At 39.5% G+C, this 24,569-nt stretch overlaps 1 protein-coding gene across 1 annotated transcript in view; it reads right to left on the bottom strand.

Moving 5' to 3' along the window:
• Positions 1–23,131, bottom strand: part of LOC145997046 (transmembrane protein 135-like) — a 39,608-nt gene extending 16,477 nt beyond the window's left edge. The window contains exons 1-2 of the mRNA XM_083133665.1: positions 23,112–23,131; positions 3,863–3,993 (exon numbers count right to left, since the gene is read on the bottom strand). Coding sequence (XP_082989791.1) covers positions 3,863–3,909 — 47 coding nt within the window. The 5' untranslated portion in view covers positions 3,910–3,993; positions 23,112–23,131. The remainder of the gene's footprint in view (positions 1–3,862; positions 3,994–23,111) is intronic.
• Between the last annotated feature and the right edge of the window lie 1,438 nt (positions 23,132–24,569).

Raw genomic sequence — 24,569 nt, 5'->3', positions numbered from 1 at the left:
TCTAAGTGATGACGTCAGAGGACCTCCTGTCTGTGGAGAGGACGTTTTCAAATCCGTGACGTAGTAGGTGAATTTCAGCGGTGTTTGAAGGCGTGTTTCTCGAGAACCGAAACAAATATCGCCGAGATATTTTGCACATCTCATGTTTGTGTCATTTTCTGTAAAATGAATGTATTTAAAACGTTTTTCATATCAAAGTGGAAATGTCCATTATGTACATTTTCCAGAACGTTGTACATGAAGTAACATATCTTCACTTCATCACTATTTACAATAAACTATGTATATACAATTATGTACGCCTAGTAAACCAGGATTTCTTCATGATTACACTATTCACTTTGTACCTTTCCCTCCTTAAGTTGGAAAGCTTGCAAATGAACTTTTCTAGCTTTTCTATTTGCAAAGTTGCGAAAAACAGAACCATAGTCTAAATTTTTAAGGTAGTGTCTGCTGCCACGTTCTTTTTCTGCTGGAACCTCAAGAGATGCGCGTGGCAGCAGACTCGGTCTTTGTTTTGTCGAGATTTCATCATGCTATGTATGCAATTACGTCTGTAACACATACTGTGAAATTGTAGCTTTACTTTGACAAAAATGTTTTAAGATTAGGTCCCTTAGCATTCTTCTACTAATAAACGTAAATGCTCTCGTAGTTAGATTAGGTTCTGTTAGCATTAAAATAATATCGCTAAATGCTTTCTAAAGAAAAAGGTTCTAAATTAGCTGTACATTCATTGCCACTAATCATTAACTTGCATTTTCCTCGTCTTCACCTGTTCTTAAGATTTGTAACATCCTTTTAGCAGACGAATTACGTGGCAGAAAATTTGACGCTCATTCTTACTGCTGACACGTGCGTGGCAGCAGACTCGGGCAATTTTTAAACGATCTCCACTCTTTCAGCGACACTCAAATGTGAATTCCAATCTGCTGGATCTGTATATTCTTCATACAGTTCCACTACATCCTGAGCACCGACAAAAGAAGATTCTGTTTCACTTTTTGCTGAAATACACCACTATCATCAGGATCGCAATTAGAACAACCTGCCACGAGTTCAGAATCACCGGTTTCGAATTATACGGCTTTCACTACATCGCTTGCCTCAAGTTTCAGAAATTTGTGCAAAGCTCCATGGCCGTATTTAGGCTGGGGAGTTTAGGGTTCAAACCCCGCCGAAATTTCTGGCATGTTCGATTAATAGAAGTTCAAAAACCAAAATTTGTAACACATTTTCAAAAATTTATTCTCATTTTTACAAAAATACAACAGGGAGACAATGCTGAAATGATAGAGCTAGAACTTCAAAAAAATTTGAATTCTGAAATTTGAGGGAAACGGGTTTAATTCTTGCAGCTCACCTGCAACCCCTTCATTTTCACTTCTGTTGTCCTAAAACAAATAAGTTGCTGACCAAGGCAGTTTATTAAGATAAAAACACTTAACACGTAACGTTTCGACCCTGTATCAGGGTCTTCCTCAGACGAAGAACTAAACTAAAATGATGAAATACACTACACACAGAAAGATTACATACACATAGCAGGGTCACAAGCCACACAACAACAAATCTAGTTGACAGTCCTTATCTAGGAAGATTTCTCCAAAGGAATTAAAGGTATCACCTCCTGACAGTTGTTGAATAATGGGTCTACTACACTGACAGGTGATTGGCAGGTCAAGATTAGCAAGAGTCTAGAACCACCTGCATACCACTCCCCCTCCCCTCCTGCCTTTTTGGTTATGGATGAATACCTCCTCCTCTGGTCTTCTTCTTTTCTCTTCTTCCTTCCTTCTTCATACTTCTTTTTTCCTCATTCCTTTTCTTCATCCTTTCAACTTTCTCTAACACACTCTTCCATTCCTTGTTTATCTTGAGTCCTCCATTCCAATTCATGATGTCTTCTCCTTTCTTTTCTATTTCTTTGGCCTCCTTCCATTTTCTCTCTAAAGTTTTCTTGCCAGCTTCTCATTTCATGGAATGTGAATTCTCTAGTAAAAATGGTGAGTCCATCTTCTATGGTTTCTTCCATTCCCTCTACTTTGTTTTTCTATATTGCGCTCTTTTTCTCGTTTTTGTTTACGATATTCTACACCCGAGAGTTTTCCCTTTTATCAGACATACCTTAGTTTACAATTACAAATACAACAAATAATATTTAAATCTCTTACGACGACTTGACAAACCAGTTGTTTTAATGACAGCACAAATACACAAGTCTCTCAATACATTCTCACACCCAAACCCGATAGCGCGTTCTCACACACGACATACACTACCTGTACTATCGTTACACAGAAGATCGTAAATGAGGTGCAACCAGCAACGACAAAAACTTACTTACTATTGCGTCTTGTGCGATTCGGCAATACCTATCATCAGCACCTTTCGCGATCAACACGTCAAAGAACAATGCAGCTCTATTTCCGACTACCGAATGCGACACGTCAGTTTAACTCAAACCTCGATAACAGGGGGAGGGGGCGGAGGACTGGCGTGCGATCAAACAATAGATAGCGTTGTAATACACCCACACCTCACCGGCACCTCTTCCTTTCGCAGTTACTCTTCGCTTTTCTTATCCGTTTCTGATTTATACTGCATATGCAAATGGATTTAATTTGAATTTTCTCCGCCCCAAGACGACCAAACTGCCTCAAATAATGCAGCTTCCATTTTTATACAGCTTGCCGCCCCGTACAAATGCACGTGTTACACGTACGGTAGAGCCGGCCCTGTTGCTATTTTTATTCTGTATGTCCATTTTTTTTTCAAGGTCTGCTTCGTTGATGTTTTATTCATATTATGGAGCTTCGTAGTGTATAAAACAAAATGAATGCGCAATTTGCTTGGATATGCTTATACATCTCAGTCTACAACATTTCAGAGTAGTTCAGGTTTTAAGATGCACAAATTTATTTAAGTATTCCGACACTAGGAAACTACTATGTCTAACAGTGACGACGCCAGAGAGGGTAAAGGACGTACAACTGACGGCAAAGGTAATACTGGTCAGTGTACAAAATATTTCCCCCATAAGACTACTGGTATTAAGGCTCTATGGGAGAAGTATTTTTCCCATGACTGTATATCATTCTTATTCACTGCATTTTGTGCGATGTGACAGGCTGAAAAATTGAAACCGAAAAAGTACCGAACAAAAAAGCGTATTTGGGTTAAAAAGAGTTTGTCTTTTTTTTTTGTTTCCTGGAGGGAACTGGTCTATCGGGGCACCCACCCATCCATCCCCTTCCCTTCCCCCTCTAGCGTTGTGCCTGGACTTCACTATCCCGAACACAAAGAAAACATTGACAATTATACGAATTGTTACAATCGAAATATACATTGAGATATCTAAAGGAACAACAAACATTGGTTACTCCTGCTCTTGATTTTTTTTCTCTCTTTTGCTTCCTATTTTACTCAAGTGAACTGTGCAATATCGGAGAAGCTTTTAAAGTTCCCTCATTACCGTTTCATTGACTGAAGGTAAGTCATGCAGAAAGGAAGCGTTGTGAACTCTTCTCACGGAAGGCCTCTATGCTTCCTTCAACTGGTATCGTTTGTGTTGTCTTTTACATGTCAATGTCAACGAACTGTTTTAATTACAAAAATGCACGCAGAAAAGGCCATAATAATACAAACCTCTAAATCTAAACGTCTTCATAATTGTACACACTGCTGTCAATGCACTTAGTACCTTGAAATTGAAACAATTGATACTCTATGAAAACAAAATATTTAACCATACTGGCAACACTTCTGAACTTCAAATCAAATCAAATGTCAGTAATAATGACCAGTGACTATAATATCGAGAAATTTCCTACAGATGCCTGAAAACATTTACTAGACTGACCTGAGTTGACAACATAGTATTACGTATCCTGTGATGTGACCAGTCATAAAGCATATTCCCCTCACAATCCTAAGAGGCAATTCTTTCACCAGTTGCTTCGTGAACTTCCGTCGCTTGGCAAGAGGGGGCGCCTGGAACAAAGAAATTTCCACAATGGCGTCATAATCGAATGTCTCCAAGTCAGGTATATAAAGGTGGGCGAATTAGGTGTGATAAGACGGGCATTGGCTTATAAAAATTATGTCAAATTGATTTTTCTTGATTTAATCGGAGCATATTAAAATAATGTAGTCAAAATGAAACTTATTTCGTCCATTCAAAATTAATAAAATGTGGACATAATTGAAATAATGCACCTATCACACGGAACTGGATTTCTAGTTGGAATGCCCTAGTTGGGGATGAACTGACTTTCTAGGTAGAAATTATGGCCGCCTGGCTGACTGCTTGACTGGTTTTGAGGAATAGGACATGTTCTAATTGCTACTAACTTCTTCGACTAGATTCTGTGGAACAGCCAATCAGAGCAAAGTTTGGCCATGTGAAGATAATCTGTGAGTTTGCAAAGTAGCCTTTTTTGTCTGTGGTTTCCGAGTGCATACAGCACGAAAGGCATGTTTACAATTGAAAAAGCTAAAATATTCTTCCATACGTGTATAGTAAACGTTGTAAAGTATGTATTTTATCAGCGCCATTCTTCTCTACCTAAAACCATTTAATACGAAGCGATATTCCTCTCCGTTGAATAGTTATCGCATTTTAAAAGTGTGAAGTGATACGTTGTTTACATCTCGCGCGGCCGCCATTATGGGAACGAAAGACTATCGACAAGTACAGTATAACAAGTACCGTGTGAGGCGAAAACTAGCAAATGGGTAGCCAGTCCGGCGTCAACTAGAGCGTTCCTACTAGAAATCCAGTTCCGTGTGATAGGGGCTTAAGTTAGGCAGAGTCTGCTGCCCGTGTCAGCAGTAAGAATAAGCGTCAAATTTGCTCCTGCCACGTAATTCGTTTGCTAAAAGGATGTTACAAATCTTAAGAACAGATGAAGACGTGAAAAATGCAAGTTTATGATTAGTGGGAATGAATGTACAGGTAATTTAGAACCTTTTTCTTTAGAACGATATTATTTTAATGCTAACGGAACCTAACTACGAGAGCATTTAGGTTTATTATTAGAAGAATGCTAAGGGACCTAATCTTAAAACATTTATGTGAAAGTAATCGCTACAACTTCACAGTGTTACAGACGTAATTGCAAACATAGCATGATGAAATCACGATAAAACAAAGACCGAGTTTGCTGCCACGCGCATCTCTTTTTAAGTTCCAGCAGAAAAAGAACGTGGCAGCAGACACTACCAATAAGTTATGACACATTTCTTCGACTTAGGCGATTAATCAACTTTATCCTTATTTATTGGTTATGTTCAAAGAAATATTAAAAGAATAATTTTATTATTCACAATTAATTCTTAAAACTTTATTTTAATTAATTTGATGCTCAAGAAAGGAAAAGAACTATGTAAAGGACGCAACAGAAAATGGGTGAAAATAGTTATGAACAATTTGCCTGTTAATATTTGTGTAACTTACTGTACATTAACATTCATATTAGCAAATATTCATCTTTACACCACCAATCTCCAGTGGCGTGCCCAGAATTTTCGAAAGGGTGGGGTTATATATACTTTTAGTCGGCCCTCATTTTGTCATATTTTCCTATCTTTGACGTTCTTTTTTCTTTTTATGAATTCTGGGCCAAAGGGGTGTTATAACCCCCACAAACCCCCCTTGGCACGCCACTGCCAGTCTACTCCAAAAGTTTTCGAAAATACCAGATAAACCCACCTGTATATATATCCAACTTGATTATCACCACCTATTATATGCAAAATAGTCAACATTTCAATGTGAGAAACATTCTTCTGACCTCAATGTTGATAATGTCTCGAAGATGTTGCTTCAGGCTAAATAGAGTTTAATTAAAAGTTCATTGAAGCTTTTTATGGAAGTTATCGAACCTTACGCCCAATGATGAATGATTTTCAACATAGCAACTTATAGTACGACTTGAAGCTTTCCTGGTGACGAATGATGAATAGATTCTCTCCGGCTATCGACCAGGTGAGTTGTGGAAAATATTCCAAGCTTTCGAGAGCTAACGTGACTCTTATGTTCAGAGTAGAAGTGAACCTGAAGATGTGTCACGTTAGCTCTCTCGAAAGCTTGGGATATTTTCCACAACTCACCTGGTCGATAGCCCAAGAGAATCTATTCAAGATGTGGCACTGCAATCTTCAGTTTAGAATGAATTCTGAAAATTGGTTTAGTTATATTGTAAGTCATACAAAATTCGTAGGATGAATAACTTTATGTGAACAGGTGAAATGTTTTGTATTCTCTCGCTGTCAAATCATGGCCTAAAAGAAGACTCAATTCATTCAAATAGTGAACAAATAACTGTGATGTAGAAATATTTACTCAGATCGATGCTAAATAATGAGTAGGGAGCAGAAGTTGATGAGCTAAATATTTTCAAATTATTACATTAAAATTATTAGAATATGATCGAAACTTTATATATTAAAATGTAAGTGTGAATTTTTTGTAACAAAGGAACCATGTGCTTGTGAAAGTACCTGAATAAATACACACAATTGGATGTTTGGTGCTTTAAACTACTGAAACTAATGGGGAAAACATAAGTGCTACTATACTTTTTAGGTCCAGTAGCTACCTAGCCACATTTAACACACAAACGTCCTACTCCATATACAATGTCATGTGATCACTTTGCACGACAGTTGTACAAAGTGAATAACTGCCAAAAAATGAAGCAAAGACAAAGACATGATAAAAGGTCAAAATAACAAATAAGAATGTATGGCACAAATCTTGCCAAAGCTTCAATATGTAAAGGAAACCGCCAAGTTTGCAGATCAGATGAGATAAGATGGATTATCCATTTTAGAATTTTGTGAGAAATAAACATGAGTAAAATATACAAAACAAATACGAAGGAGTAGAATAGTGTTAAAAACTCTAAAAAAAACTTTAATCATCTTTAAACTAAAATTGCAAAAAAAAAAAAAAACAGCTGAAAAGTAATGTTTATTTGGTTCTATCTCGAGCTTCTAACAATCGTCTTCAAGGTCTCGAATTTTTGTTTTCAGCAACATCTGGGCTCTGATAATGACAAAATTGTGCTTTCTGGACAAAAATTCTATTATCTAACTCATTGACGCAGTACAAATCTTTCATATTTCAAACTTGTCATGGTGAAGAGACTAATGTGAAATGCGAAAAATCTTTAAAGAAAACAAAAAAAAACCTCTTATCAAATCATTACTCACCAGATGAAACAGCAAATAAAATGCTACAGAACTTCGGAAAGTAACACGAAATAACTCAAGATAAGCCTGATTACAGTTCGGATTCCATGGATGTGCAAGAATCGAACATTCTGTCCAGTCTAACTTGCTAAATGCAGTCATTATTGACAGTTATCCTGCACAGAATCCACATTGAAAATGGAACTGTCGTCAACTAATCCCACGCGTGGGAAAATTTCATTCACTGTTGGTTAACGGGAATACCCGATGAATAAGTAATCTCTTACATTTGCTTACAATAGGCTTAACATAACCAGTATGCGCAAAGGGAATGTTAAATATGTATGAATACCAAGTGAACTTCAGTATGTACAGTAGGATACAAGGTTATTAGAAGTATGGATTTTCGTGTGGAATATTTTCCTTCTATGAGTTTGCAATGCTTTCTGCATGCAGGTGGTTTTGTTTACAGAAGGTCTCAGGGTTGGTGATTTGACCTTTAGGTTTAAGTTCAAATTACACCACTGAATCTAATTAAATCTTGTAGTGCCGACCTCCGTGGCGGAGTGGTTAGCACATCGCTCTACGATGCCAGGGGGTTCAAGGGTCGAATTTTGGGTAAGATATAGATGTTTGTGTTTGTCCTGAATGAAAAAAATCGAGAGACTGAGTAAAACTGATATGATAAAACAAAGAAAGAGAATGACAGGGGAAACAACCGCTACGACGCCAGGGGTTCTGGGTTCGAATCCCGGTCTGGACATTAATGTTTTTTTCTGTGAGTATCTCTTCATCAATTTAATGTCATCACTCATTCTTATTCTCGCGATCAGCCAAAAGTGACAGAAAATCGACGCTAAGTAAGAAACAAACAAGTCAAATCCTGTACTTTCCAAAATCGCTAAACTAATTTGGTAAGGTCTGATTTTTAGTGGCCTTTTGAGCACCGAAAAATTCCAATTAAAAGTAATTACGAAATCGACGATTATGTTGTTTTACTCGGAAAGCTAATAACTATGTTATTACTAAATAATTTGATTTAAATAATGTTGATTGAAAAAAAATGTTTCAGAAGAACCTCTAGCATCCCGGTATAATTAATAGCAGGGCCAGGAGATTAAGAAAATCTGCATTAGAACAAACAAGAGACATGCGCAGAAACAGAGTTAGCTTCAAGGAGGCAAATTGGCCGCTTACACAAGTGTCACTGTACTACACAAAAAAATAATGGAGTACTTAATATTATTTTTAAGTGAATTGCTTGTTTAACCAAAAGCTTTCTCCGTACGATTTGGTACCCAGGATGTGTGCTAGGTAAAGCAATGGCATGATATGCTAAAGACATGGTTTCGAGTCTTAGAGCAGCCTGCATGTTTCACTGAAATATGTACAAAGCTTTCTGTTTTTGCTGCAAGAATTGTCTTGTAAATTAGAGTGAGGCCAGTAGCTTGGATATAGAAAAAAATCAGGAACTATTTAGAACGTACATAAGCACTTGAGACTTCTAGTGCAAGTTACCCGAAATCTCAAAAGCACAAAATGTTCTGACACACTTAAAATTTAAAACTATATGAGATTACAGAAAGAAATCATTCTGTCAGTAAAGTATTCCACTAAAATGCATTTCGATGCTTCAATATCAATTAAACATTTTTATAGGTATGTTCACTAATTTATAAACTGATACAGCAATGTGAAAAATATAATTTTGTGTGGAAAAAAATAAATGTACTACTGTCTCGTACGTTAAAAGGACTGGCACACAAGCTCATGAGAATGACAGAAAATATTGAAAACTGGCTAGTTTGATGTAAAGATAATAAAGTTTGATGTTAAAGCCATCTGGTAATTTTATTACTTTCTGCCCATTGTAATAATACATATGATATAAATCTATTGCGTATTAAATCAACATGCCGTTTAATTAAATAATTTAAGACAACTGTGTATCGGTCTCAAGAACGAAGAGTTCCGGTATTTCGCAGATTATTTGAAAAGGATTGACTCGCGTATAATGTATTACTTGACGCAAACCTTACATCCAGGAATGCTTGTATTTTTAAGTAAGATTTTTCTACATTCTTTAAAATCAAGTTGTTACTACACAAAGCAGGTCCTATAGCTTGGTATAAGGTTTAGGTCAAATACAAATCAAAGAGTGTAAGGCGTTGACAAATACAAATCAAAGAGTCCAAGGTTTTGATCAAATACAAATCAAAGAGTGCAATGTTTGGATCAAATACAAATCAGATTGTACAAAGTTTGGATCAAATACAAATCAAAGCGTGCAAGGTTTGGGAAAATACACATCAAAGAGTGTAAGATTTGGGCAAATAAAAACCTTATGCCTGGAATGGACGTCCGTATGGGGAGGGGGCAAGGGGGTGCACGGCTCTCCGCCGGGGAAAATTAAAATTAACACACATATAATTTCATTTTAGTCACAGTAATTTATGTTAAATGATTATAAGAACGTTGCAGGAACATGATACTTCAAACTGAATGAGTGTTTTTGAGGGGGTAATACTATTATGATAGGAAATATCCCTCTTCCCCGTCTCCCTGGGAAAAGTTCCTTGCCTATCCCTACCTGAAAAAACTATCCTACGGACATCCATACTACCAGGGTGAGTGAGTGTCAAGCAGTGGCGAAGCGTCCTATGAGGCCCGGAGGCCGGGCCTACCCTAATATATTTGTCTATAACGGATTATTTTATTACTTATAAATTTCATTAAACGACGCTTAATAAAAGAAAACTGAAATTCTTGGTCTTCCGACAATTACCGCAAGTTTGCAACCCTGCCTGGAACCGTATCTGAGCATTCAGCGAGGCCCGCCTGAGAGTGCCTCAGCTGGTCCCATAACAACCTATGTGATTCGTGCGGGAAAGCATAATTTCAGGGGTACGTTCGCCTGTAATGTGGCCTGAGAGGCCGGCCTCTTTTCTCTCTCTCACCCTTTCTCCCTGACTTCCGAAGAGTGCCGATCGTGTACCAACGCGTGACGAAGCAGGCAGTGGACGTACAGAGCTTGTTGAAGCAGTGTTTCCATGGAAGATTCAGAGCTGTGCCGGGAGCGGAGCACACCCAGCTGCTAACATGTAGCGAAAATGTGTTGCTAACACCTCTAAGCCTGGCCTCCTAACCTATCAAAGTAGGCATTATTAGAATTCTAACTGCAAATAATGCATGCAAGTTGGTTACCAGTGCTAAGTTTGGTGCTTTCAGCTCTTTTGAGGAACCGCTTTTCGCGAAGTGTTAGCTGCTGGATGTGCCCCACACCAATCTCGATTCAGAGAGGGAAAGTATTTTATTTCTTTGAGGAAAGGGATATTGAGACGAAATTTCCTTTCATGATTAGCGACATAACTGAAAACGCGCTACTTTTAAAATGGGGTAAAGTACAGTCGGAGAAAGAATTACCTGGGCCACGGTACCTAGAATTTCGTAACGTCTTAAAGCCTGTTGTTTATGCAACCCAAATAACAAATTATTCGCTTAAGTTTGTCTGGTGGATCTGAGTTCTCGGGAAGGATTGAGCATTGATAGCATGAGTCACATGACTCATGCCCCAGCAACAACAAACAACAGCTGGGTGCTACGTGGCCTCAAGAAGAACATTTCAGCAACTGGTTTCTTAACAAGATCTACTCGTAAGAAAATATTTTTCGAGTGATACTAGTCATTGTCAAGAAGGTTCACTGAAATGATGGTTCTCATCACAGGCCACATGCCACACGCTAATGGTTTAAGTCCACTTTATGCACTGGACCTACAGATTAAAGTGGGATCCGAACCAAATGTTCCTCTATCTGGTATTGAATTCGGAAGCCTTTGATTACATGTCGAAGACGTTACCACTACGCCATCGGAGAGGCAATGGAACGCCTTGAGAAAGAGACGAGTGAAACCATATTTGACGTAAATTTTAAAAATAAGACAATATTTTGTGGCTACAGTTTCGAACCGTGGGAGAGGCATATATATTATTTTGTCCCATCGTCCATTTCACGAGTTTATAATTCTTCCTCACCGACACGATTAACGTCAGTGGGAGAAGAAAAGCGAAGTAAAATAACTGAAACAGAAATAAAAGGAAAAAGCGAAACAAATTTTATCCATAATATTCTGCAGTCACTTCAGTCGTGTTCAAGGAATCCTACCTTTAAAGAGAGCCGTGGTCTCTAACTTGTCTTTTCCCCTTCCTTTGTGCTCTCGATTCCCTCTGTCACGATTGGTCTAAAACTAATTAATGCGACGTTAATTAAACAATCCAAACAACGAAACAATGCACAATCAACTGCACAAAACAACATTCCATTTGTTTTCGAACCGGAAAACAATTGAGATGCTGTAAAATGAAGCAAGAAGCAGTAATAAACTGGGAATTTGGTACGGTATAGAATTAAATCGGTGAAGATGTTCCATTTGATTAGATTTTTGTTATTTAGTGTCGCTATTCTTTCACTTTTGGCAAATAGCGACGATGAAGATGAGTAATGAGTGATGATATGATGACATTGATTAACGGACACTCACCAAGAACACCCATGGCCAAGCCGAGATTCGAACCAGGTGCCCATGCTGTCGTAGCGCGCTGTGCTAACCACTCCGCCACGGAGGTTGGTTAGGAGTGGACATTATACCATATTTTGTGTGCGCAATTGGATCAATCAATCGAATGACTAGGCATATTATATTATTAATATATTCATATCATAATATCACGTCATATTATTCGGCACGAAGTAACATCATAGACATTCAATCTTGCATTATTGCCTTTCAACTATTTCTTCGACTTCGGGTTAATAACATCAATAAGATAAATTATGAAACAAATGATAATGAATGTGGGATATTGACAGTTATTTCGAATTACCTGACACAAGCAACATTAAGCAGACTCGGTGGCAAGCTCATTAAGTGGTCAACCTTCGATCTCGTCACCAAAGTTCCCGGATTTGAGTACCGTCCTTGTCACAGGTGTTTGAGTATTTCGTCATTAATTTCATGTAATGGTCAGTCGTCCACGGCTGGGAAGAAAAGTGATGTTACGTAACAAAACTAATAAAAATAAACATGATCGAAGAGTACTTATTTCATATCTCACGAAATCTCCTATAAAACCGGGATATATGAAATATATGTATACTTTTTCGATTTCTATATGTAACTAGCCGAGACCGAGAACGGGAGAGCAATTTTCAATTCGAGAAACCGAGAGACGGAGACATTGTAAAGTCTTGTTTCTTTCTTGACATCTCCCTAATTGAGTTGTTGTTCTGTTCGTTATTGGCTTTGTATTGGCAATTATTGTCATTATTCCTCCCCTGGAGGTAAACCATAACGACGATTTATGATTAAATACATTAAAGCAGATAAAAGGGCAAGAACAAGAGAGTCATGCGTGCCCGGGACTTCAACCCAGAACCTTAAGTAACGAGATTTGAAATTCTGGAGAAGGCATCTGTGTTTTGCCTGGCTTTCTCTTTCCTCAACTTCTGTTATTTTATCATGCACGTATAATTAAAATGGATCTGAGAAAATACGTTGGGATCCATAATTGTGTTAGTTAGATGCTATAAATGTGAACTCCAACATGGAATAAATTATTCCTTTTGTATGTGGTTGAACATAAAATTTTCTTACACTGTGACAATTTCTTTTTTTTACTTTTTCTGCACAGATAAGCTAATCTGGACTGGACCTTCAGTTTAAAATGACATACGAACTACTACGTGCATCCACCGTGTATCGAACCTGGGATCCCTTGATTATAAGGTGACGACGTTATCATTACGCCATCGAGGAGGCCCCGTGAGAAAATATTATTTACTCGATCTATACAATAATTTATATAAACATTTACATTTTCGTTTTCTTCTTTCTTTTTTGTTAACTACTCTTCTACGACTCTTTTTTTGTCTTGGAATTTTTTCTTGTTTCAGGAAAAAAAATAATACATGCAGGCTGTATACCCCCCCCCCCCATACAAATAGATAGAAAGCTCACTCTCGAGAACTAATTTATAAATAACGTAACCATTAGGAAACAATTCGAACGTTAACTGATATAACTGCAGATGAAACAATACTTCCAAACGCTAACGAAATATCTATTCTTGCATAAGCTTACAGACAACAGGTATCTGGTGAGTCATTCACTCTTGCTAACTACGAGCGAAGGTCACGGAACCAAAGGGTGGCAAACAAGCGTCTGCTCTACGAAACTAGGGGTAGCAGACGAGGCGTGTTCCTGTTATCAATGACGTACGAAATAAGGAGGAACACAGCTTTCATATCAAACTAGACCCTTGTTTTGGTCCCGTCATTGCATGTAAACACTTTTTCGTCGTGGCCTTGAATCCCTACCTAAAGGCTTCTCTGCAAGAAAGAAATCTTACCATTGAGGGGAGGAAAAGTGTGTGTGTGTATCGAGGTCCTTCAACTTTCGTATTCTTCTTCATTTCAGAACGCGTGCTGTATCGTCGATTTAATCCAATCTAGCCGTTGTAGGTTCTGTTTCTGTTGGGTAATTTCACATTGTCTTCCTGCTTATGTTATTCGCGACGGAGCTTCTGGTTTCAATAATCTGGACGATAACGGGATTGTGTTGGTTGGTTGATTTGGTGTCTTAAGTCCACTTTATGCACAGTAAGACTAATCGGGAATGCACCTACAGTTTAAAGTGGTATCCGAACCACTATGTGCCTACACATTACTTTGTTGCTAGATATTTGCATGCTAAGATCTAGGAAATGCTACATTTTCAGTGTGTGGAATTGAGAGTTATTTCGGATACGAAGAATTGGAGAATGGAGTAGTGAGAAAGTATCACCTCACATGTTTGAATTATAGCCCCCCCCCCCCCACACACACAGGACATCGGCCGTGGTTTTTATAACGAAATATAACATGAATGAATTGTGTCAAGAAAAACTGGAGCCTATTCACATCCCTACGGAACTTGGAAGAAGTCCACATAGAAATTAGAAAGTTCTGTTCCGACAAAATCGGGACGTTTAGTAAATGAAAGAGCAAAGTGCTACCTTGTGCTTTGCACCAAGTCATGAAGGCGTGTAGGGGGTGCGGAGTTAGGGTCCCACACTTTCTTGTTACGGCCGAAGGTGGGGATAATGTGATCAGCACCACACCCCTGGCCGCCTTTACCCCTTCCCCCCCACAAGTTTCCTAGAGGTACCCACTTTATACGACGCTGGGTGGGCGCAGGAGCCACTTGAACAGGTGGACAAAATTCTAATTCTCCCCAGTCGGAGATCGAACTCAGATCTCTCGCATGGTAATCAAACTCCCAAACGACCGAGCTACCGCGGCACATATAGTATAGTAGCCTTTGTAATTAAGGCAAGAATTATTTTAGCGTTTCGTTCAACGGTTTTAGGGGAATCATTTTCGGACATAGGCTATAACTCTTGTCGGTTCTGCGACCTGGCTTGAGAAAAGGCGATTTTATGACGAACAACATTCCACCTGATGTCACGTGACTTTCCTACATTTCCTGTGTCTGTTGGCTATTGCATAAAAGACGAGTTGGTCCTTGAGACAGACAGAATCACCCGATCACCTAAAGGTGCAATGTGTGTTGCCTACCTTTCCGGCATTATTTACTGCCATTAAAGTCTTATGGGGAAGAACTTTTTTCCACCACTGTACGTACAATGCAAACGTATAGAGAAAATTCATGTTACTGAAATTTTCTGGTCGGTGTGTTACACAGTCCGTGTTCTCATTTAGCATTTCATCATTTTCTAAATCATATTATAATTTTTTTTAAAAGTCGCCTGTTGAAGAACAATTATATGCATAAAAAAGTTAAAAAGAAATAATTGATTGATAGATTTAGTTTATTTTACTTGGCTTTCTGCCATTTTTGGCTAATTGGGAAGATGAGAATGAGCGATAATATGATGACATTGACGAATGGACACTCACGAAGAACATCTATGCCCAGGTGGGAATTCGAACCTGAGGTCCTTGTCGTAGCACGCTGTTATAACCAATCTGCCGCGGAGGTCAGCATTAAAAAGAAATAAACGCTAAGTGACGATCAAGTGAACCAACCATTTCTGTAATGCGAGAAACATTTACAATACTGTTATTGAAATAGCAAATAATTTTTACGAGCAGCTTTAATCTAACAAATGTAAGATGGCTAGGGCCTTACAGAACGGCTTTTTCATTGGGTGACGCGTGGTCAGAACATGGAGTCTCATTGTCACTTTTTTCTGACCTTCGAGACAGAAGCGCCTTTATTCTCAGATATCTAATCGAGACTAGATTAAAGTAGAATCTGAACCAATGCCTCCAGGAGGAATCGAACCTTCTACTTCTTGATTATAAGGCGAGAGCGTTAATCACTACATTATCCTTTACAATCACTATCCCGACTTAAGTAGACGAGATTCAGGTAATATGTTATCTTTTATTTTCTAGGGGCTATATTTTAACATACTACTGTTAAAAAAATCACATCTTCCCCTTCCCCCAAACCCTGCTCCTTCCTGTGCCTACCCTTCCCGAGACAGCACGCTTCGCCACTGGTGTCAAGTAGACTGATAAAGGCGAGCGAAGCGTGGTGCTAATCACATCACCTTCACTACGTTCATGCCTCTAGGCGCTGCATGGCTGTGAAGATTTTGCTATGTTTTATTCCCGAAAACTGAAGCACTTATCTCCAGAAAAGTATGAGATTCCCGAAGTTATACGCGAATTCACGTGTAACGTGGTCACTGCTACTCACGCGACGATTTTTACGAATTAGTCACAGGGGAAATAATACTGCCACAATGAACAACACTTTCTTGATATTATAATTCCTGGACTCCAAATTAAGGGAAACTCTTTCCCCGGATAAGATAATTATGGCAGTGATTTTTTAAATGTCATGATAAAATTTCTCAGTAGCATGTGTTGTAAAATTATATTTTATTTCTGCCATGGTTGAATGGCTTACAAATATTGTATTTTTCTTTATTTTACTTCTTCATTAACTACAATTTTCTGGCTACCGATACAAATAGACATTGCGTAATATTTTAAAGGTGGGAAGCAGATAAATCTACATTGATTTCTGCTGTCAATGATGTTAAATATTACAAAAATTTATAATATATGTATAAAGAAATAATTAGTCCTCAAATATTGTACTATTTAAGTCTTAATTAAAGAAGAAAGCACATAAAAATTATAGTCTTTGTATAAACTCTGCAGCAGTGACATCTAGCGGTGGCTTTGTGAATGAACTGGAAACAGTTCCCTCTTACACCACTAGGATCGCTTCGTTCGTTGAGATAGAAGAGAGGAAAAAGGAAAGTGTTTAGCAAGCCAAGAAACAAATTGATATTCTTCTTTAAGTGAACTCGTCTCGATTTAGAAGCAGTCTCAGTCTATACATAGTAGCGTACAGTAGTCTCTGTATAACCGACAACAATAAAGTAAAAATGTCTGTTATGGAGAAGTGTCCTGTATTCGGAATAAAACTTACAATACTGTAAAAACTAGATTATTTAAATACTTTGAATTTCTTCTAAGTTTAACGAACAAAATTTATCTGAAAGAGAATTTCCCACATACCATGTATTTATAAATTACGTAAAATTTTACGAACTATTTCTTTCTCGTAAAACCAAGGGCGGCAACAGAGGAGGTGGTTAGGGAGAAAGTCCTGCCCTCCTTGAGATCAGTGTTGAATCCATCCACTTTTCTCCGGAGGGGATTTCAAACTCACAGGGGGAATGTCATAGGTATTATTATACTACTATAATATTAATTTTTATGCACCTGCAAATTAAATTAAGTGTGAATTTCGATTAGACTGCCCAAGTACGTCACCACCATTCCACAGCATATTGTTGACTAACTAACTATTAAAATAGCCGCAAGATATTGACATTCGTTACGACAATAGATTGATTGATTTGGTGTTTCAAGTGCACTTTATACACAGTAAGGCTAATCGGGACTAGACTTACAGTTTAATGTGGGATCCGAACCACTATATACCTCCACCGGGTATCGAACCCGGGACCCCTTGATTACAAGGCGACGACGCTACCACTACGCCATCGGGGAGGCCGTTACAACAATAGTATCTCACATTACAACGGCAGATGAGCCAACGTAAGATACATTTTTGGGGGGCAAGGTAAATTTTGGGGGCAAGGTTGGCATAAACAATATCTTATATGTGTAAATAAGTAGGCTATACAATGTGTCTTGTGCCTTCTCCCCCCCCCTCCCTAAAGTTGCCGCCTATGACAACAGCTCTGCCGCTCTACGCGTCTCCATTGTTGAGTTTCAATGAAAGAGATGGATTGTTTGATTGATTGATTTGCTTTATTTTACTTCGCTTTTTCTGCCAGTTTTGGCAAATTTGCGAAGATGGAGATGACTGATGATATGATGAAATTGATGAATGGACACTCACAAACATCCATGCCCTGGCCGAGATTCAAACCCGGAACCGCTGGCGTCATAGCGCGATGTGCTAACCACTCCACCGCGGGAGCCGGCTTAATGAAATAAAAATTTATTATATATTACTGTTATAGTTTAGAAGTTATTAAAACAGGCGATTGTAAATTCGTTCATTATTTTGAATTATTTATATAGAAAACTGAATCAGTGCTTATTATTACGAAAAAGCAAAAAAAAAAAAAAAATACGTTCTATCTTTAATTAATGTGATTAATCCGAGCGGTACGTGCAATGTTGTTGTGTGGCTTCGGTACGAAAGAGTCAATATATTTCGCTTCCAAGTGACACGGGTCGCTTGTATCTTGTCGCCCACTGCGTGTCGCTTCGGTCTGAAAGCTCCCTTAGCGAGATTTCACACCGAAGCGAGATGTTTCATTTTATAAAGAAAATTCACAAATAAATATAATTTTCTGTACCAAAGTAATACAACAAGCTGCATGTGCTGTTTGGATTGGCCAGTTTTCTCAATATCATCGTGTCGCCTCGGTCTGTTCGTCGCGTATGCGCTGAGAATGTTCTGTTATAGTCTAAAGGGACCTGTGTCACTTCGGTGTGAGGGATATTTTAGACCAAAGCGGCAAGCGAGAAGCGACACATGCCGCTTGGAAATTAGCCGAGCAACAGCAACATCTCACACAGTAGCGGCACGGCAGACCGCACAAGCCTGCGTTCGATTGGAGAATACCTGAAGTGTCGCGTGTCGCTTGTCGCTTCGGTGTGAAATCTCCCGTAGTCTCTCCTGGTCAGGATTTAACAGAAGTCTTGTCTTGTTCTTGGTTTCACCCCTGTACTATTACAAAAAAGCGTCCATCCACGTGGCGAGAAGTGGCTAGAACAGAACGCTACGATGCTAGAGTCGTTCAGAAGACACAACGGCGCTTATGGAGAAACCGCACAGTGTTGCCAATACAGCGCTAGCTCATGTCGCCGGGAAATGATGACCTTCCTTCACAATGAAGGTGTTAACATATTTTGTATATATAATGATAATTATATGTAATTATTAATATTAATATTATACTGTGAACGTTACAGTTACCCTTTTTACTATGATCCATTGCGATCACTACACACGCGAGTGTAATGCACGATTATGACACTTCAGAAATCACTTAAAAAAATAAAAAAATCACTGAGAGCTCACGCAACTGAAAACACTTTTTCGGGAGAGGGAAAAAGTCTAAACAGACCAAAGTAGATCTCTCACTCAAGTAAGGGGAACCTGGCACATGGGTTAAATTCAAGTTGCAACCCAAACAAACAAATGAGTTATGGCCCACGTGAACTGATAAGACGTGAATGACTCAAGCATGGCATGTCATATTTCTATCTTGAAGACCCATATTTTGTCACGTGTTGGAAAGCCTTTCAAAGGTTAATATGGTGTCTATGAATTTATGTGTACGTTGGAAACTGAAAGGTGATCTTCATTTCAGTATTAATGTCGACAGTAATGTAAACGAAAACAACGTGTATTTGCGACAGCACTAATGTTGCTCACAACAGCAGCATTGGAAATAATTGTCAATTATTAAATTTAAGTAATTTCAATTCTATTATAACAAACTGCATGAAGTTCATATTTTTACTGAATGGAAATAAAATGACAACTCGAAAACTTGGTGGTGATAGCCGGAATGCTGTGGTGAGTCGGCTCAAGATGGCCAGACAACGTCTCCTTACTTCGCGCGCGGTTCGGGTTAAAAAGAAACTCCAAATGCATGGAAGTAATATTTCTGGAACCTTTGAGTGGTTATAAAAAATAATTTCATTATTTTCTCCACAACTTTGTCGCTGGAAGTTTTTACTTGGAATTACAGAACAAAAAATGGCCAGCGACGACATTTTCTACTGCACGAATATAAAGAATCTCCACATACTTTATTTGAATATTTTTTAATGCGAATATGCTTTAAAGTATTGATAAATTCTGAGTACCACCATCACCTATGACAATTAAAAAACAGTGTCAATTTTTTTAACAATGAATGCCTCAATTTTACGGCATGTTTCAACGTTAGGAATGAAAACAATGTAAAAATTGTGTTTTCACAGAAAATTTGCGTTTTTAATTTATCTAAAATTATGTAAGCAAGTTACCAGTTTTTTGTGTTCACCATCGTATTCTCTTCAAAATTTCCTGCAAAACTGCAGGTACCGATTTTACTTAAGCTAAATTTGTAAATCCAGAAATTTGACAACAGCGCGCTCGTATTTCCCATAAGAAAAGCATTGCCCATAAGAGCCCATTGTGTCTTCTGAACGTGAAAACGACTTTAGTAGTCTCGGGTTCGAATCCCGGCCTGGGCATGGGCCTAACGTTCCGAGTATCCCTTCATCAATCATACCATCACTTATCCTTATCGTCGCGATTAGCCGAAAGTGGCAGACGCTGAATAACAAAGTTTAAACTCAAATATTCCAAAAAATGCATTGCTGAGGCGGAGGCTGTGTCCGAGAGGTAAAGAGCATACTTAAAGTATGGTCTTGTCGAAAGTGACGTCACCTAGTGCAGTTCGAAAGCGCCAATGAAACGAGCAATCGAGACTACTTCGCGGAGCACGCTGTATGTTTCGCCCTCCCCTGCCCGGGAAAACAAATGCTACCACTACCTAGATAGAGGCGGCAAAATCTCCCTCGGACAAGCGAAATAGCGTTACGGTCCAGGTTAAGTTCGTGTGTAGGAACCGGTGACCAACAGTGCATAGTAATAAGCCATATCGAATAAAAACAAAGACATGTGTACTTCCAAATTACCACCTCTTTACCTGTAGCCGGGGAGCGGCTAGCTGCATACCTGAAAATCACGGGTAGCGACATGCATACGAAAATGATATAGCCCAAAATTAACATGAAAATAAAAAGTATATTCTATTCATAACCAACAAAAATGGAACTATTACAGGTCCCCACACTTGCACTCTCACATTCTCTCTCAGATTCAATCCTCATGGGGTCATCGACACAAGAAATTATACATGACATGTACAGGTTTTATGACGACAAGCCCTAATTATTGCATTCTCAATTAATTTTATCTTACTTTTTGTCTAATCAGGTCATTTGTGATTTTGCTCCAGTGCTACTTAAATCCTAGCCAGCCCTTACTTAAGTTCACCTTTTGTTTTTAAAAAAGAAACTAGTCGGCGCGGTGACCATACATTACTTGACCAGTATAAACAAAGGCGTCTCAACGGCAATTACATTCACGTGGGCGGACGTTTTCCTTTTACAAGACCTCACGTGGTTCCAAACATAACAAATAACCTCCGTTGAGTGGCGCAAACATATACTCTCTAGCAGGCGGGACTTAAACACTTCGCCGCGACGAGCAATTCACATTACCAGGCAAATACTTTAACAAATAATCACATATGCGACCGGACATAGCTAGCAGCGACACAGCGCTCACACATAAAAATGAACAAACCTCAAGTAGAATATGCAATTAAGCGGGCGGCGCTTTACTCCAATAGTACGCACTTTAAACAAATACAAAGGAGCACAAAAAAACAATGAATTTAAGATCATAAAAAAATATCACAAGGAATAAGAAAAATTGACCTGAGACAAATAGGTTACAAATGACAAGCGCGACGGGAGTTTGGTATGAAGTTCGAGTTGAGTGGGCGTTTTCAAAATGTCGACGAATTTCAAGGGCGTTCTCTAAATCAATCGGGCCGTCACGTGTTAAGGTTCACACAGATGAATACATTACCAACTCTCAGCTTCCGAGGTGCATCCTGGCGTCTTTACGGGCGATTGAAAACACATAGTATCCACGCGAAAGGTTTCCTGGGTCGTGACGATGAAGATGCAAAAAGGGTTCAAACACCTAGTTCCCCGGCTCCTCTTCCTCTCGGGATCGGTGGATCTCCGTGGTATGGCGCGGTTCGGACGTCGCATCTGAGCGGGCGTCGTCGGCGTCGTCGGCGTCGTCGGCGTCGTCGGGGCGTCAACATCTCTCTCTACGTCTCTCTGTCGCGGTTGGTAGGCGTCGTCGGGGCGTCAACGTGGCGGATGGTAGGCGTCGTCGGCGTCGTCGGGGCGTCAACATCTCTCTCTACGTCTCTCTGTCGCGGCTGGTAGGCGTCGTCGGGGCGTCAACGTGGCGGACGGTAGGCATCGTCGGCGTAGCTTCTTCTGACATCAGGCGAATCGACGTAACGCCCCATCTCTCTTCTTCCTCTAGCCCGCCATAGTTTCCGGTGTTCCTCGTTTCTCAAAAATTATAAATGGCGTAAGGTAATCACGGAAACACGGTTTCGCTTCAACTTCCCCCAGCGGTTGAGGTAGGCGCACTCGTGTAGACTTACTGCCTATCACACACACTGGTGTTCGCACGACACAACAAAGTCCACTGTACACGAAAGGTAGCACGAAGGTGCTCTCGTTCCAAGAATCGCGGCAAAACTGTATATGGAGAGGTAGCACGGAGCTTCTCTCGCTACAAGGATCGCGGTAAGACTGTGTGACGAAAAACCATGTCCTTCGTTTTATTTAGATTTTGAAAAACGACGCTAGGCGATCGTTGAAGCGACGCTTCCGAAGAGGTCAGTCCACTTTGCTCTATTGTCTCCAAACTAGGACGTACCGTGTCCGAAGTTGACTTGTGCGGATTAAGCTTCCGCCTGGCTGTCGCCCATAGCTCAATTGCAATCGCTGTCCACAAACTGATCAATTAGAACCGATTTGATCTGGCGTCCGTAATTGTCGCTTGATCGTGACGAAACTCCACACATCCGTCCTTGCACACATGCCGCTGCGCTGGTATAAGTTTCACATGAATCTGACCGTTGGAAACCGAGATATTTAAATGTTTGTCATTACGGTCGAATTTCCTAAGCTTTAGACGCATAGCGTGACCCTTCAGGTGCTCGCCCTTAACACACGCGAACGTCTCGTTCCTCCCGTCGGCTTGGCAAAAGTCAAATAAGTAATCTTACAAATTAAAACACTCAACACTTTGAATCAACGCGTCTTTTTACCGCTACATACATGAATAATAATAATAATAATAATAATGACGGTAAATCTGACTGTCACAACCCATCGTTGCAGGCTTGAGTACTTGACTCGTGGTTCATTTGCTTGAAATCACGTAGGTAGAAATTCAGCAAGTTGTTGGTTGAAGTTCTTCTAATGCGTTGAAATGCATGTATGAGAACATTTTAAAAGCCTATGTGATTTCTACGGTAAAAAACAAGTGCTTAATACGCGGGAAAAACAATATGTCCTCAGTTTTATCTAATGGTCGTATTTGGCGCTACTGTCGAAGTGCAATTCCAAAGGCTTTCACATCCAGTACACGACTTCAAGACTGAACTGCAAGAGCATACTCGGAGGATGCTCGCTTGAAGTATGGTCTTCAACCTATCGGACACGTCCTTAGAATATGTGGAACAGGCAACTTACGAATTTGTGCGGCTTCGACGGTGCAAACGACCGCAGTTGTAATCAAAGCGACCGTCCAGGATCCCATGGTTGAAGCTTCTGAGGAACTTCTGACAGAGAAACAAGTTATGAAGCAGCTTCCTATGGAATTTCACACGAGCAACCTTTTAGTTACGTTATCTCTAAGCATCCCTCCCACGGTTTTTTCACGACATCTGTTTCTTTAACAAGCAGCATCCCAGCTAACAACCTCTGATCAACAACTTCTGGCTTTTTTTTTGCACAGGTTTCACAAGCAACTATTATCTCCAGCAACGATCAAGTTAGGAATATTTTTTTGTGGGTTTGCGTAACGTGTGCTCTTAATTTCAATAAGAATTCCACTCTTAAAATTCCACAGGTTTTGCCGGTAGGAAGGTTTCGAGGTACGTTCTGGGTTCAAGGTTATACGTTTGAGTTGAACTTCCCTTCCGAGTCGAGCTACTTTTGGAGTTCCAAAGAAACAAAATTGTTTGTCACAGGTAATTTTTGTTCGCCTGTTTCAACACCTAATGACTGGGCTACAATGTTCTCGAAGGCAGTTGTTCAACCATAATTGTATGCGGAAAGTGTGTGTGTGTGTGTGTATGTAGGGGAGGGGGGGGGTTTAGGATGGATCTTCATATATCTTAACGGAAGATTTGTAATATTTTTAATTGTATGTGGAGTCATGGGCGTTTAAGTGCTGTAAGAAATGCTTACGAAAAAAAAAGGAAATACTGGAATAGTATAAAAGAAGGGGCAACTTTCAAAATATTATTTCAATCAAACAATAGGCTACACTAGATAAACATAATCCGCACATTATTGGATAGATTAAAGTCAGTGGCGGCGATTGGTTTCTAAAACCGGGGGAGGGGGGCAAGGTCCCAAAACTGGGGGGCAAGGACAGTTTATTTCCCTTTGTAGATAAGGTTTAGCATATTGTGGGGCAAAAGTGGCAAAATATGAGGGGGCAACTACTCCCCTCGCCCCCCCTAATCACCGCCAGTGATTAAGGTTCAAAGTGTTGTTGTAGGACAATTGGTTTATTCGTGCACGCTGTATATGCAAAGGGAAAAGCACTGGTAACTCAAGGGACGTTCGATGAAAATGTCGTGCGTATCCGAGAGCCCTAGAAAATCTGTGCATTCCTCAATAACAGTATGCTTGCTACTCTGCAAGATCTGAAACAGTTGTAGGCTTTCGTGTGTTATGCAGTCGTACAATCAACAGCAAATGAATTAGGAGAAAAAAGATTTTCTCGACGAAATATGAGTTGGCAATGCTGCGAACACCGAGGCATTTGTGATAAGACGCTTGAGGAGCCTCAAGCAAAGTTTTCTCAACGCATAACTTCAGTACCGAAGGTCATGTCTATTGGCAACTTTCGGGAGCATGTTGTCTGTCTACCTCTACACAGTTCTCCCCAAATGCCTGTTTGAAAATGATCTGGTGTTC

Source organism: Lepisma saccharinum, chromosome 13 (genome assembly GCF_977018435.1).
Source record: "Lepisma saccharinum chromosome 13, izLepSacc3.1, whole genome shotgun sequence".
Lineage (NCBI taxonomy): Eukaryota > Metazoa > Arthropoda > Insecta > Zygentoma > Lepismatidae > Lepisma > Lepisma saccharinum.
This window is presented reverse-complemented; position numbering and strand designations above follow the sequence as displayed.